General features: G+C 47.6%; 1 protein-coding gene across 3 annotated transcripts in view; it reads right to left on the bottom strand.

Annotated features, from left to right (window-relative positions):
• The window catches only part of GSDME (gasdermin E), a 50,625-nt gene extending 38,553 nt beyond the window's left edge, over window positions 1-12,072 (bottom strand). For 2 of the 3 annotated variants that reach the window (XM_027872445.1, XM_027872447.1), the window contains exons 1-3: window positions 11,930-12,072; window positions 6,295-6,518; window positions 3,048-3,240 (exon numbers count right to left, since the gene is read on the bottom strand). In XM_027872445.1, the coding sequence (XP_027728246.1) occupies window positions 3,048-3,240; window positions 6,295-6,505 (404 nt within the window). In that variant the 5' untranslated portion in view covers window positions 6,506-6,518; window positions 11,930-12,072. Of the gene's footprint in view, window positions 1-3,047; window positions 3,241-6,294; window positions 6,519-6,612; window positions 6,725-11,929 lie in introns of those variants that run through there. The other variant, XM_027872446.1, reaches the window with a different exon arrangement.
• Between the last annotated feature and the right edge of the window lie 6 nt (window positions 12,073-12,078).

Genomic DNA, 12,078 nt, shown 5'->3' with positions numbered 1-12,078 from the left:
CAATAAACACCAAATTCCAAGCCATCTTGTTTGTGAAAGTCATCAAGAGAAAGTTGGGGGTGGCCAGTGTCTCAGATCAACTCATCTTATCTGCTCGTTTTACACTTTAGGAAACTGAGGCCCAGAGAAGGGAAATGACTCCTCCAAAGTCACCCACCCTGTGACCGCCAGAACCAGGACTAGAGATGAGATTTCCTGTCTCATCCAGGGGCTCTTTCCACTGAGGATTCCATATCATCCAGTGTGGTGTAAAGACCAAGGAACAGACAAAGTATGAGGCACTACAGGAAAGGGGAGAGGTTCTAGTCAGTAAGAGATGTGGAGAATGAGCTCGTTGGAGAAAATTTACAACTTTTGAGGTGGATGTAGCTCTCCCAGTGTTCTCTCTTATGTGTTAAGCTTGTGATCTACGTAAAGAGAAAAGCCAACCTCTGTACGTACCAGAGCTGCGTGGCCATGTACAATCTCTTTTATAATTCTGCTATGTATATGGAAATGCCTCTTTTAGTTGGTTTATGAAAATCCTTTCAAAAATTTTAAAATCAACACTATCTGTGAGCTATCTGGGTTAAGACTCACTGTCTAGCCCTTTAAGGAAAATCTCTCTCCATCTGGGGACCCTACACCAATGCCCAGCAGAACAGCTGGTGCTTTAGCAGGGGTATCTCAAAATCCTGCCCCACCCCCATACTGTTTCTCCCGCCCGGAGGCCAAGAGATATGACAGCACCGGTTGTCAGGATCCCACTTCTGGCACCGACTAGCCATGAGCCTCAGATTCCTCATCTACAAACCTTCAGCAGCAATACTCGGGCTCAAAGATCCTGTCACACTAGTTTTTAATGGTTTGATAATCTATTTCAATGTAATTGAGACAACAAAGGCAAGCCTTTAAGTAAGCAGCAGGGCAGCTAGGTGGTGCTGATAGTGCACGGAGCACCAGGCCTGGAGTCCAATAGACTCCTCTTCCTGAGTTCAAATCCAGCCTCAGACACTTACCAGCTGTGTGACCCTGGGCAAGTCACTTCACCCTGTCTGCCTCAGTTTTCTCATCTGTAGAATGACTTGGAGAAGGAAATGCCAAACCACTCTATTATCTTTGCCAAGAACACCCCAAATGAGATCACAGAAAGTCAGACATGATTGAAATGACTGAACAAAAAAAAAAAACAATAAAAAAAAGCAATGGCTTTGGCTATTATCACTAGGATATACTCTGCAAAAACACAAGAATCCCTTGGTTCAGAGGGCGCTTAGGACTGAGCTCCACAGCAGCCCAGGCCTGTGGAAGAAGATGAGCTGGCTCTGCTTGGCCCCAGAGGCCAAACCAATGAGTGGAAACTTCAAAAAGGCTAAACTGAGGCTCGAGGTCAGGAAAACTTTCCTAACACTCATAGCTGTTAAACCAAAGAGAAGTGGGTGCCTCTGGGAGGTCATGGGTCCTTCCCTCATGGGGGTCTGTAAATGAAGTCTGAGTTACTGAGGAGATTGTGGCCGACAGGTTTCTTGTTCACGTGTAGGTTGGACCAGCTGACCCAAGGTCTGTGATTTGGTCTTCATGATGAGGGAAAGCATTCCCCCTTCCCCCCTCTCCCTCAACTGCAGGTGGGATTGGGTAACTCTTTCAGAGCTCCCCTGGAAGGCCCATCACTCCTTATTAGCCACATTAGGCACCGACCTCTCCCAGGCAAGGACGGGCTCTACCTGGCCCGCAGCCCAGCTCCCGGAGCTTATCTCTTTCACACACAATGGCGAAGGGAGAGGAAGAGAAAATAACCTGGCAATTACAGACTTTCCACCTTTACACCTGAGTTATTGACTGCCGGGGGTTTATGAGACTCAGCAGCCTGGGAAGGCAGTAAAGCAAAGGAAGCTCGTGCACCTGCCTGGGACACAAACACACCCAGGAGGGCCCAGCGAGGGACGCTCAAAGACCACTCTGGCCACCTTGGACCGAGGCGATCGACATCTAGGCAGCAGACTGGAAGGCCCCAGACAAGCTCCCACTTACTTACCCATCATTCCCAAAGCATTTTCCTCCCAGCTGTACTGAGAGATAGACAGCTATCTCCATTTTACCGATGAGAAAACTGGGGCTCAGCGAGGGAAGCAGTTTGCTCACAGTCATGGAGCTGGTAAATTCCAAAGCTAGGACTGCTGAAGTCAGGCTGTTGTTGTCATTCAATGGTTTCAGTCATGTCTGACTCTTCATGACCCCATTGGGGTTTTCTTTTTTTTGTTTTGTCTTTTTTTTTTTTAGGCAATTGGGGTTAAGTGACTTGCCCAGGGTTACACAGCTAGTAAGTGTCAAGTGCTTGGTCCGAGGCTGGATTTGAACTCAGGTCCTCCTGACTTCAGGGCCGGTGCTCTATCCACTGTGCCACCTAGCTGCCCCCCATTGGGATTTTCTTGGCAGAGATACTGGAGTGGTTGGCCATTTCCTTCTCCAGCTCATTTTACAGATGAGGAAACTGAGGCAAACAGGGTGAAATGACTTGCCCAGGGTCACACCGTAAGTATCTGAGGCTGGATTTGAACTCAGGTCTTCCTGACTCCAGGCCCTGTCCTCTATCCACTGAGCCATTTAGCCCTATCTACACTAAAGTGCTTGGTAGTAACTCGTCATTCTTTAGAACTATAGAGGCAGCTAGGTAGCACAGGGGATAGAGTGCTGAGCCTGAAGTCAGGAAGACCTGAGTTCAAATCCAGCCTCAGACACTCAGTAGCTGCGTGACCCTGGGCAAGTCACACAATCTCTCTGCCTCATTTTTCTCATCTGTAAAATGGAGACAATAACAGCACCTGCCTCCCAAGGTTGTTGTGAAGATCAGATGAGATAATAATTGTAGAACATGCAGCACTGTGCCAGGCACAGAGTAAGCCCTAGACAGGGGTTCGCTATTGTTATTAAAAAGAAAAGCAAGAATAAATAAATAAATAAATTCACACAAGTAGAGCACATCAGGGGCAGAATTTGAATCCAGGTCCCCCGACTCCAGAAGACTTGGGGATGCCCACCCAAACTCCTGGGGACTCCTCCTCACCCACCTATCCACAGCCTCCCTGATGAGCTGCTGTAGATCCACCTCCTGTTTCCGCAGCGTCCCAAAGGAAGACTGGCTCTCCACCAAGCCTGCTCCTCCGGCGTTCAGGGAGAGCCTCCCCAAGGCGGTCTCGACGGTGCCCTTCAAGACATCCTCAAACTTCCCCTCATACGTCACAAAGTCTGACTCAACCACAACTAGAAGGAAACAAAGGATGACCGGAGCTTCAGACAAACATATCTTGGCATATAATAAGTACTAAATAATTTTTTAATTAATTTATTTATTTTTAGTTTTCAACAATCACTTCCATAAGCTTTTGAGTTTTAAATTTTCTCCCCCTCCCTGCCCAAGACAGCACGCAATCTGATATAGGCTCTACATAATACAATCCTATTAAACACATTTTCACATTAGTCATGTTGTAAAGAAGAATTAGAACCAATAGGAGGAACCACAAGAAAAAAGAAACAAAACAAAATAGAAGAAAAAAAAGAGCAAATAGTATGGTTCAATCATTCAAACTCCACAGTTCTTTTCCTGGATGTAGATAGCATTTTCCAGCATTTTCCATCCATTTGGAGTGGTCTTAGATGCTTGAATTGCTGAGAAAAGCAAAGTCTATCAAAGTTAGTCATCGCACAGTGTGGCTGTTATTGTGTACAATGTTCTCTGGGTCCTGCTCACTTCACTCAGCATCAGACCACATAAGTCTTTCCAGGTTTTTCTGAAGTCTGCCTGCTCATCATTTCTTATAGCACAGTAGTATTCTATTACTGAAAAAAAATTTTTTAAAAACTCATTCCCTCCTTCCAATGACAGGAAGAGGCTTGAAAAAGATAAAGGCTGAGATTCATATCAACACCTGTTAGTTGGGTGTTTGGTGCAAGAACAACTGGCCTCGTCACTTCTCCCTTTGTCTATCCTAATGGACAACTGGACACCTGCCCAGCAGTCTGGGTAGTAATCTTCAATGGGGGAGGCTGGGAGGGTCTAGGCAGAAGACTGTCAGGGAGAAAAGGAAGGGCATTGCCTGCCACCCTGAAACCCCTGGCTGCTGGGTCATCATCCTAATCACTTGGTCTAGCCTACTTTGGGAAGAAAGTTCTCCCCTGACCCTCTTCTAAAAATCAGTCAATCAACAAGCATTGATGAAGGACCTACTATGTGTAAAATGCTGGGCTAGGTGTCTGGTACATGCACTGGGGACACAGACAAAACTAAAACCACATAACCAACTGCCTACCGAACCCTCAAAAGTGGTTGCCCCATAGACATGTCCATACAGGATTTGAACTTTCCCCCCAAAACCTCTTTGGAACTTCCCTGTCCTTCTAGTCTTCCAGGTTGGCAGCCTTGGCATCATCCTTGACCCCCCATCTCTCATCTATCCATGGCATCACCAAATTAGATTACATAAAAGGAAAGAGGAAGAACCCAGGACAGAGCTTTGGTGGACAGCCACAGCTAATGGCATGACCTGATTGATAATCCAGCAAAGGTAATGGAGGAGGGGGTCAGATAAGTGGGAGGAGAACCAAGAGAGAGCAGTGTCACTGGAGAGGAGAGAATGTTCAGGAGAAGAGGGTGGTGGACAGTGTCCAAGGCTGCACAGAGGCCCAGAAGGATGGAAATTGAGAAAATGCCACTGATATTGGCAATAAGAGATCATCAGTAACTTTGGAAAGAGCAGTATTGATAGAACAATGAGGCTGGAAGCCAGACTACTGAGTTAAGAAGAGAGGGAGAGGAAGAGGAGATATCTAGTGTAGATGGTCCTGTCAAGGAGTTTACCAACAAAAGGGAGAAGATATGGGACAATATCTGGGGGGGAATGGATGGAACAAGGGAGGATTTTTGTTTGTTTTTTTTTTTTGAGGATGGGGAAGATCTGTTAGTGGATAGCAGGGAAGGAGCTTGGGGAGAGAATGAAGATAAGAGAGTGGAGATGATAGTAAGGACAATCTTATGAGAAGACAGGAAGAGATGAAATCAAGGATGCACAAAGGGGTTTGCCTTGGCAAGAAAAAGGGCCACCTCTGCTTGTGAGATGGGAGAAGGAGATAATGGTGGAAGGCACCTGGGTAATGTAGGAGGGGGTAGAGAGGAGAACAGGGAGCTCTTGGTAAAGGCTTCAATTTTCTCAGTCATATATGAGGCCAGGTTCTCAGTGGAGAAGGTGAGTGATGGGGTGGCTGTAGAGATCAAAGGAGAGAAAAGTTTGGAAGAGATACCTAGGAGAGTGAGATAAGGAATCTATTAGGGAAAAATAAAAGAGTCTGGCTACAGAGAAGGCCCAGTTAAGAGGATGCAAGATTAATTTGTAGGGGATCCAGTCAGCACAATTTCATGATTCCCATCAGCTCTGTTCAGCGCTGATTCTCCCCAGGTGACACAGCTTTCACAAACACCTCAATTCTGATAAATACTTTTGCAGATTTATATCTCCCTGACCTCTGCCCAGGCAGGGAATCCCTTATCTCCACTAATCTTCATGATAAAGTCCTGCTGAGGCTTCATCATTCACTGCCTGAACCACAATTTGGAGAATAACCAGGCCCCTCATCTTGGACCAACACCATCTCCCAGGCTCCCAGCCCTGGACTTTGGGGACCTGTTCCCCAACCTCTAAGGACTCCTCTCCCAACTCTCTCCTCCCCACATCCCTGTGGCCACTCAAAATCTTACGGAAGTAAATGTTGAAAATTAAAAATAAATTAATTAATTATAAAAAAAAAGAACCCCTGTCCTAGATGAAGAGGAAAAAAAATGTATAGGTATATGTACACACATGCACATACATATGTACACATATAAATACTGCACACTGCATATATGTGTTATATGCAGCATGTTTGTGTGTATAGCACATGTGTATGCACACATATGAGCATGTATACACACATAATTATTTGCCAGCATCATAAAATTCCCAACTCGGATGATGTGATTGCCCTTGCTTCACTGAGAAATCAAAAGCACATATGACTCCCTTGCTGAGAACAGAGACGGCCTCTTCATTATCTTTGTACCTCCTTTGGGGCACAGGGTACAGCAGAGGGCATGTCCTTTCTCGGGATTTTTGTTGTTGTTATTTGCTTGTGGCTGGCCTTTCTAGACGCTTCCTGGCTGACTCTGAGGATGCTGACAGGCCCAGCTGCTGGATGAAGCCCTGCCCTTCCCTCTGGACCTTGACCTTCCCTCTAGGAAAGCCCCCATCCCTGCATTCAAGGCCATCGCGGGTGCCTTACCTGGATTCAGAAACTGATCTTTGGTCAGGATGTCATTGATGGTGGCTGATAAAAACTGGTACTTGGCTCTCTGCCAACACCAAAACCTTTTTTTCTTCACCACCAAACTCAGAAGCTGTAACCTGTCTGAGTCATTCAAGCTTTTCACTGGGATCAAGTCTCCTCCTGGATCAGTATCTTTCAGAAAATTCCTGGTGGCCTTGGCAAACATCCTGAGGACTCACCTGGAAGAAAAGGCCATTCTTTACTTCTCCTAAGCCTCACCCCGAGAGAATCCCCCCCAGCCACAGCTCACACCCCACAACATCCCCCTCCTACCTGTGGTATCAGAGAAGCTGTCAAGATCACTCAAGCTGGATGGATGCCAGAGATCAAACTGAGGCATTGAAGGAAAATCTATCTTTCCTGATCACCATTTCTCCTCTGAACTGAATTGTTACTTCTCCCTAATGTACCACTGCCTTTCCCCAGGCACATATGGTAGAAGTAGTCAGCTCTTATGAGTTATTATCCCAGGAGAGAGAAAGGCACATTCTGATTGAGACTGCAGGAGGAAGAGAGAGGGAGAGGGGTGGGGTAGGAGAAAGAGAGAAAGAGAGGGGCAGAGAAAAAGGAAAGGAGAGAGAGAGAAGTGGGGAGGGAGGGAAGAGAAAGAGAAGGGGGCAGAGGAGGGAGAGAAAGAGAGAGAGGGGAGAGAAAGAGAGAGAGGGGAGAGAAAGAGAGAGAGGGGAGAGAAAGAGAGAGGGGAGGAAGAGACAGAGAGAGATGAGAGAGAGATGTGGGAGAGAAAGGGGGGGGAGAAAGAGAGAGGGGGAGAGACAGAAAAGGAGAGAAAGGAGGGAGAGAGACGGAGGAAGAGAAAGTGGGGAGAAAAAAGAAATGGGGGAGAGAAAGAGGGGGGAAAGAGACAGGGTGAGAGAAAGAGATGGGGAGGAGAATGAGACGGGGGGGAGAAAAAGAGAGATGGGGAGAGGGGGCAAAATCTAGTGGAAAACCACTGGCTACTGTATTTGCATCCATCACTGCAGCTTCTAAGCACCACATCTCAGAAAAGGCATTGCCAAAATGGAGGCCACCTAGAAGAGGGCAACCATGATGGATTGGCAATCTGTGCCTTGGAAGGCTCAGGTGAAGGACCTGGGGATATTTATCCTGGAGAAGAAAATCATTCTGGGAGGAAGTGCCCCAGGCATCTGAAGGGCTGTCATGCAGAAGGATGTCATGCTACAGCTTGGCACACAAGGAGGGCAGAACTGGGAACCAAGGAGGGAAGGTGCAGGAAAGCATATTTAGAATTGGCATAAGGAGAAAGTTCCTAAAAATCTGAGTTTTTCAAAAGGGAAGGGGCTGCTGAATGACCTTTGTCAGACACATCGTTTTGAGAGAATTCCTATGCAGGTACGAGAGATAACCTCTGAAATTTCCTGCTATTCTGAGATTGTGATTCATTGGGAGACACCATTATTTAGTGTATGGGGGTGGGTGAGGTTGAAGTGGGGCAGTGTGCCATGATGGGTGGAGAACAAACCTTGAATCAGGAGTACTGGGTTTGAGTCAAGCCTGTGACACATGCTGGGAAGTCTTTTAACCTCCCCATGCCCCAGATCATGTAAGACTAACAGTTACAGAGCAGGTGCTGATCTGCCCTGCTAGAGGGAGTTCCCTCCACCAAAGCAATTCCAAGACTCATGAAAAACCAGCCATAATACCACCAGGTTGGGAGCTCAAGGTTCCAACCTATTTTGCCACTGACTGATCAATCAACTTCCTCTCTCCACGCCTCAGTTTCCCTACTTGTTGGGGGGAAGGGAAGAAGGACAAGACATTCCCTTCTATTCTCATAAAGAAAGTGAGCTAGTATAAATGAGAAAGTGTTGTAAGCACAGTGCAAAACCGCTACAAGAAGTTACAACCAGAGCAGGGGGAGGCAAACGTGATTTCTTCATCTGACAAAGGAAATTTTCTCCTCAACAGGAAACCCTAAACTCTCAATTACCCAAAGTCCCTTACCCCACACAACTTGGCCTCTCAGGATTTTAAAAAATGAGGAATCCTTTTTTTTTAAGTCCCTATATGGGTGTGTCTGTGGGGGGATGCTTAGAACAAGTATAGGTAATGAAGCCTTGGACTGAGGGAACACATATCCCTAATTGTCCCTTCTTGAGAGGCTGATTTCATTTACTTTGAGAAATGAGGCTTTACATCTTCTTTATGGAAAACCTTCCCTGCCCCTACCCTTGAGGGAGGAGGGGAAAGGGAGGCACCATTGGGGGATGGACAAGACAAGAAGAGAACCTGAATCCCCACTGGGCCACTCGCTATCTGTGTGACCTCGGACTATTACATCACCTCTCTGGATCTCAGTTTCCTCATTTGTAAATGAGGAGGGGTTGAAAAAAAATCATGACATTATCAGATCTGATTTATACTGTTTACCTTTTGTTTTAACCCAAGTTGAAATGCGTGATGTGCCTTGTCTAAGGTCATACTGATAACAAGTAACAGGTCCAGAACCAGGAGGGACCTTGGAGGTCATCTAGCTCAACCTTCCCCCTCATTTTATAGCTCAGGAAACTAAGGCTTAGAAAACTCAGGTCACAGAAGTAATAAACAAGTGGATAGAACACCGGCCCTGAAGTCAGGAGGACCTGAGTTCAAATCCAGCCTCAGACCAAACACTTGACACTTACTAGCTGTGTGACCCTGGGCAAGTCACTTAACCCCAATTGCCTCAAACAAACAAAAAAAAGTAATAAACAAAACATCTGGGATTTGAACTCAGGCTCCATGTCTACACTAGCTTCCTATCTTTTGGTCTACACTGTGCTTCTGCTACTGTCTGCTGGCTCCGTTTTCCTGTTTATAATAACAACTCACATTAAGAATCACTTTCTGAGTATGAGAGGGAGACAAGAAAGCTGGCCTTGCTCTGAGTTCAGATCTGACCTCTGAAATGGACTGGCTGTGTGACCTCTGAGCCGCTATTCCTCTCCTATAAAATGGGGGGCTTGGACTTGATGGCTTCCAGGGTCCCTCTAGTTCTAAGTCGATGACCCTACGATAATCTATCATAAGAGGCCTTCTGTACACCAATCTGGGGAGATCATCAAGAAATTCTCAGTGCTCCCACTTTGCCGATTCCAAGTGAGGCTCTCACCTCCACGGCCATTACCACTCGAACTCTCAGTAGAGACACACGCGATAAGCATTTGGGGAAAACACTTTGCAAACCGTAAATCTTAAATACATTTGGACACTATGATGGCTAGTGCACCGTCTGGGGAAAGAAGCATGGGACAGCACAGGAAGGACGTGCTGAATTCCCAGCCTATGCGGGAATTCCCAGCCTGTGCGGGAATTTCCAGCCTGTGCGACCTCGGGCTGATTCTCAGTTTCTTCCTCTGTAAAATGGGGGAGTGGGCTGGGGATTGGATACCCCTCAAGGTCCATTCCAGCTAGCCTCGGGATCCCACAGCACAGTCTTCTCCAGTTCTCTGGAAGGCAAGTCAAAGCCAGTTTGTCAGATGGATAGCTTTGCACCAAAGCCATCCTCCCACCTTCCAGTCACCTCCAACATTTCTACTGGCAGATCTGGAGGAGAGATGGTTAATCCAAGTCCATTTTTACTGGAAAGAAAAGTTGGAAAACACAGCCTTTGACTGTTCAAGCCAGTGTAGAGTAAAAACAAAATGATTCCCAAAAACCAGAGATCAGCCCGAGGAGGGGGATGGGGTGAGATAGCAAAGCTGAAGGTGGGCAGAAGAGTAGGAGGCAAGCAGAGATTAAGAATTCAAGAGTGGGGAGGACTCTGTGAGAGCCCTAGGGTTAGAGACAGAAGAACTCCAGAACCTTCTAAATGAAAGCCCGGTGCTGGGCTGGAGACAGTGAGGAGGGAGCTCCAACCCCAGGCAGATCACAAGTCTTGGGGCTGAAGGAGGGTTCCTGGAGGACAGCTAGGCCAACCCCCTCATCTGATGTGGGGAATGAGGCCCAGAGAGATCAAGTATGTGGTCTAAAAGTCACGAGATCACAGATTTAGAAGTGGAAAGAAGGAAAAGCAGAAGGATCATACATTTAGACTACAAGGCCGCAGGGGTAGAGCAGAAAGAACCCTGGATTGGAAATCAAGGTACTTCATTTCAAAGCCCCTTCCCGCTATTTCTACCTTTGTGACCTCAAATAGATCTGTCACCCCCTCAGCCTCAGTTCCCTTATCTGGGGGGGGGGCAGGGTTCACCTCCACCAATAAGGAGAGAGTCCTACAAGGATGGGCACAGGGACTGCGGTTATATTCCTAAAAGGACAGTATGGGTCTAGAATGCCTCCAACTTCCAGCTTCCTGTGGATCACTCCCAGCAACCTAGATCAGCAACCTAGAGCAACAGCTACATTTCTAGCCCACAGAGCTGAGAGTGGTCCAATGCCACGGACGTGGCACAGCAGGGACTCCACTTTGGATCCAGACTCCACATCCGGACCTTTCTAACTACACTGGCTACTTCTCTGATCATTTACACCATGCTATGGCTCTGCTGCCTCAGTTTCCCTTCTTGTATAATAACTCAGAAGTCTGGGGTTCTGACCTAAAGGGTCAGAAAGGTCTGGGCTCAGCGCTGCCTTCAACATACATACAGGTCATCTGTACCCCTTCAATCCCCTCTGCCTCCCTCTGCTGATCAGCTCCCATTTATCCCGCCTGTAGCGAGTTTGTACATAGTTGTTTTGATGTCCTCCCTATAAGACTGGGAGCTTCTTGAGGGCAGGGACTGTCTGTTGCCTTTCTTTGTATTCTCAGAGCTTAGCACAGTGCCTGACATATAGTAGGTGCTTAATAAATGTTTACTGGCCAAATCCCTCAATTTACAGACAAGGAAAGTGACAGCTAGAAAGGGAAGTGATTGGTAGCAGCTGCCATCCCAAGCCAATCCATCTGCTGCCTCCAAAGCCAGTGTTTGCCACTTCTGAGCTTAATATTCATTTGGTCAAACAGTCTCATTTTATCATTGCAGAAGCTGAGGCCCAGAGAAAGTGGTCTGCTGAAGTGAATCAGCTGTAAAGAGGGGGCGGGGAGGAAGCTGGCACCCAAACCCTCAAGACCCCAAATCTGGCTTGGTTGTAGTGGAGAAGAGCTGGTTAAATGCCTAGAAGATTAAGGTTTGAGGAGGTCCCCAAACTAAATCCCTATCTCGAATGAGTTGCGGTTTTTTGGGGGGAAGGGGAAGGAAATAAGCATTTATGAGGTACCTACTATGTGCCAGGCACTGGACTAAGAGTTTACAAATATTTTTCATTTGATCATCTCTTATCAACATTCCTGGAGGGCTTAGCACAAGTCACAGCCCTAAGGAAGCCCGTACACACAATATGCCTTTGTCCTGCAAGTGGCTCAGTTTCCCCCCAGCGACAGTTCCAGGGCCCGGGTTCCTTGCATTCCAGCAGTCCGGGTGACCTGTTAGACTGACAGCCCTAAGCCCGGCGGCAGGACTTCCCCACTTTCCCCTTCCCTCCTGGGGCCTCCAACCAGATTCAGGCCAGGCAGGGGTGAGGGTGGAGCCAGGGCTGGGGGAAGCTGAGATCTCGTGCTTGGAAGCGAAAGTCGGGGCAGGGGCTGCGAGGGACGAGGAGAGGGGGTTACCGGGGCCGGCCGGGCAGCTGCGCATCCAGCGTCCCTCGGAAGCGGGGTGGGGAGCGTCGTTGGCACTTCTCGGTCCAGGTGATCTCGGGTCCTGCCCGGGAGGAGAGACAGAAACAAAGCGGCAGCGTCCAGGAGGAGGAGGAGGAGGA

Source organism: Vombatus ursinus, unplaced genomic scaffold (assembly GCF_900497805.2).
Source record: "Vombatus ursinus unplaced genomic scaffold, bare-nosed wombat genome assembly UNPS02014799.1, whole genome shotgun sequence".
Taxonomy (NCBI): Eukaryota; Metazoa; Chordata; class Mammalia; order Diprotodontia; family Vombatidae; genus Vombatus; species Vombatus ursinus.
The sequence above is the reverse complement of the archived record's forward strand: the minus strand, read 5'-3'. Positions and strand labels throughout refer to the sequence as shown.